The 1,145-nt window shown below is 33.7% G+C and overlaps 1 protein-coding gene across 1 annotated transcript; it reads right to left on the reverse strand.

The window, feature by feature from the left end:
* Positions 1 to 452: 452 nt before the first annotated feature.
* On the reverse strand, positions 453 to 1,076 carry LOC108357485 (uncharacterized; the record flags this gene model as incomplete). The annotated part of the gene is made up of 2 exons (XM_017608557.1): positions 453 to 852; positions 967 to 1,076. Coding segments are annotated over 2 exons (510 nt in total), but the record flags the coding sequence as incomplete, so codon positions are not given.
* Between the last annotated feature and the right edge of the window lie 69 nt (positions 1,077 to 1,145).

Below are 1,145 nucleotides of genomic sequence, written 5' to 3' on the forward strand. Positions count from 1 at the left end.
TTTGTTCTCAAAGTGAAACCTTGTTTATAGATAAATGAAATAAAATAAAATAAAATATGATAAAAAAACTAAAATATAACAAAAAAAATTAAAAAAAGGACAAATGAAACAAAATAACATAAATTCAAATAAAGAAATTAGTTAGTATTACAATTAAAAAAAAAGTTTGTAAAATATGCAAATTAAAAACAAATTTACATAATGATAAGTAAATACGTATATATGTATGCAGATAAAGAAAATTTTTAATAAATCAACACAGCTAGTTAAAATCATTTTGATTAGCATAAAACAACTGTGAAACCAACAATCCTGGCTTTATGCAATGCGCTGCAGTCAGCACCCAACTTTCGGTGATCAATGAACCACCGCAAGCAAATTTCCGGCTACCATCGCCATTCTTATACTGCAACAGCGCCATCCAAGGGAATTCAAGTATATCCNGTCCAAACCGAGTAGATGCAATTTATTTAATAATTTACTGGGATCCTCTGTTGTTGGAAAAGTCTCCGTTAGCGCTATTGTTGCTGCTTTTGATGTTGATGGATCAACTGTTGTATAACCACTTTGTTGATCGGTCGTACTCGTATTACTTGTCTGTTTATAAATACTGTATTTTTTACCAAAGGTCAATACTAAACGCCTGTAGAACTCATCAGTGAAAGTAGGTTCATCCACAATATCAAACGTAGGCAGTATTGTGGTGAGTGCTGGTGGAGGCACATGTGGCACTGTTGGCATAGTTATAGCAGGTTTGGTAGTAAGCTCTGTTAGCACTATAGGGAGGGTTATCAAATACGGCGTAGGCAGTGTTGGAACTACAGCATTGTCAGGGCAGCAAATCGTACCAGACTGAAAAACAATGTTGCGTCGTTAAAAAGTAACTAATTTCACAATTGTTTGATGTTTTAAGTGTTGTCTTTTATTTCATATGCGAAACTAGAATAAAGAAATGTATGCAAATACCTCACAAATTTCATCAGGAAAAATGATTTGACCCTTTAGCACATTGCAGTCAGCATACGGCTTGCACAGCCCAATAGCATTACGATTTAAAGGACAAGTCTTTTGTGCACCTGAAAATTTAATATTTAAGTATTTATGAGCCAACATCACGTACTAAATAAAAAATATTGTGCGCCAAG

This window comes from Rhagoletis zephyria, unplaced genomic scaffold, assembly GCF_001687245.7.
Source record: "Rhagoletis zephyria isolate East Lansing unplaced genomic scaffold, Rhagoletis_zephyria_1.1 Rzeph_scaffold_78429, whole genome shotgun sequence".
NCBI lineage: Eukaryota > Metazoa > Arthropoda > Insecta > Diptera > Tephritidae > Rhagoletis > Rhagoletis zephyria.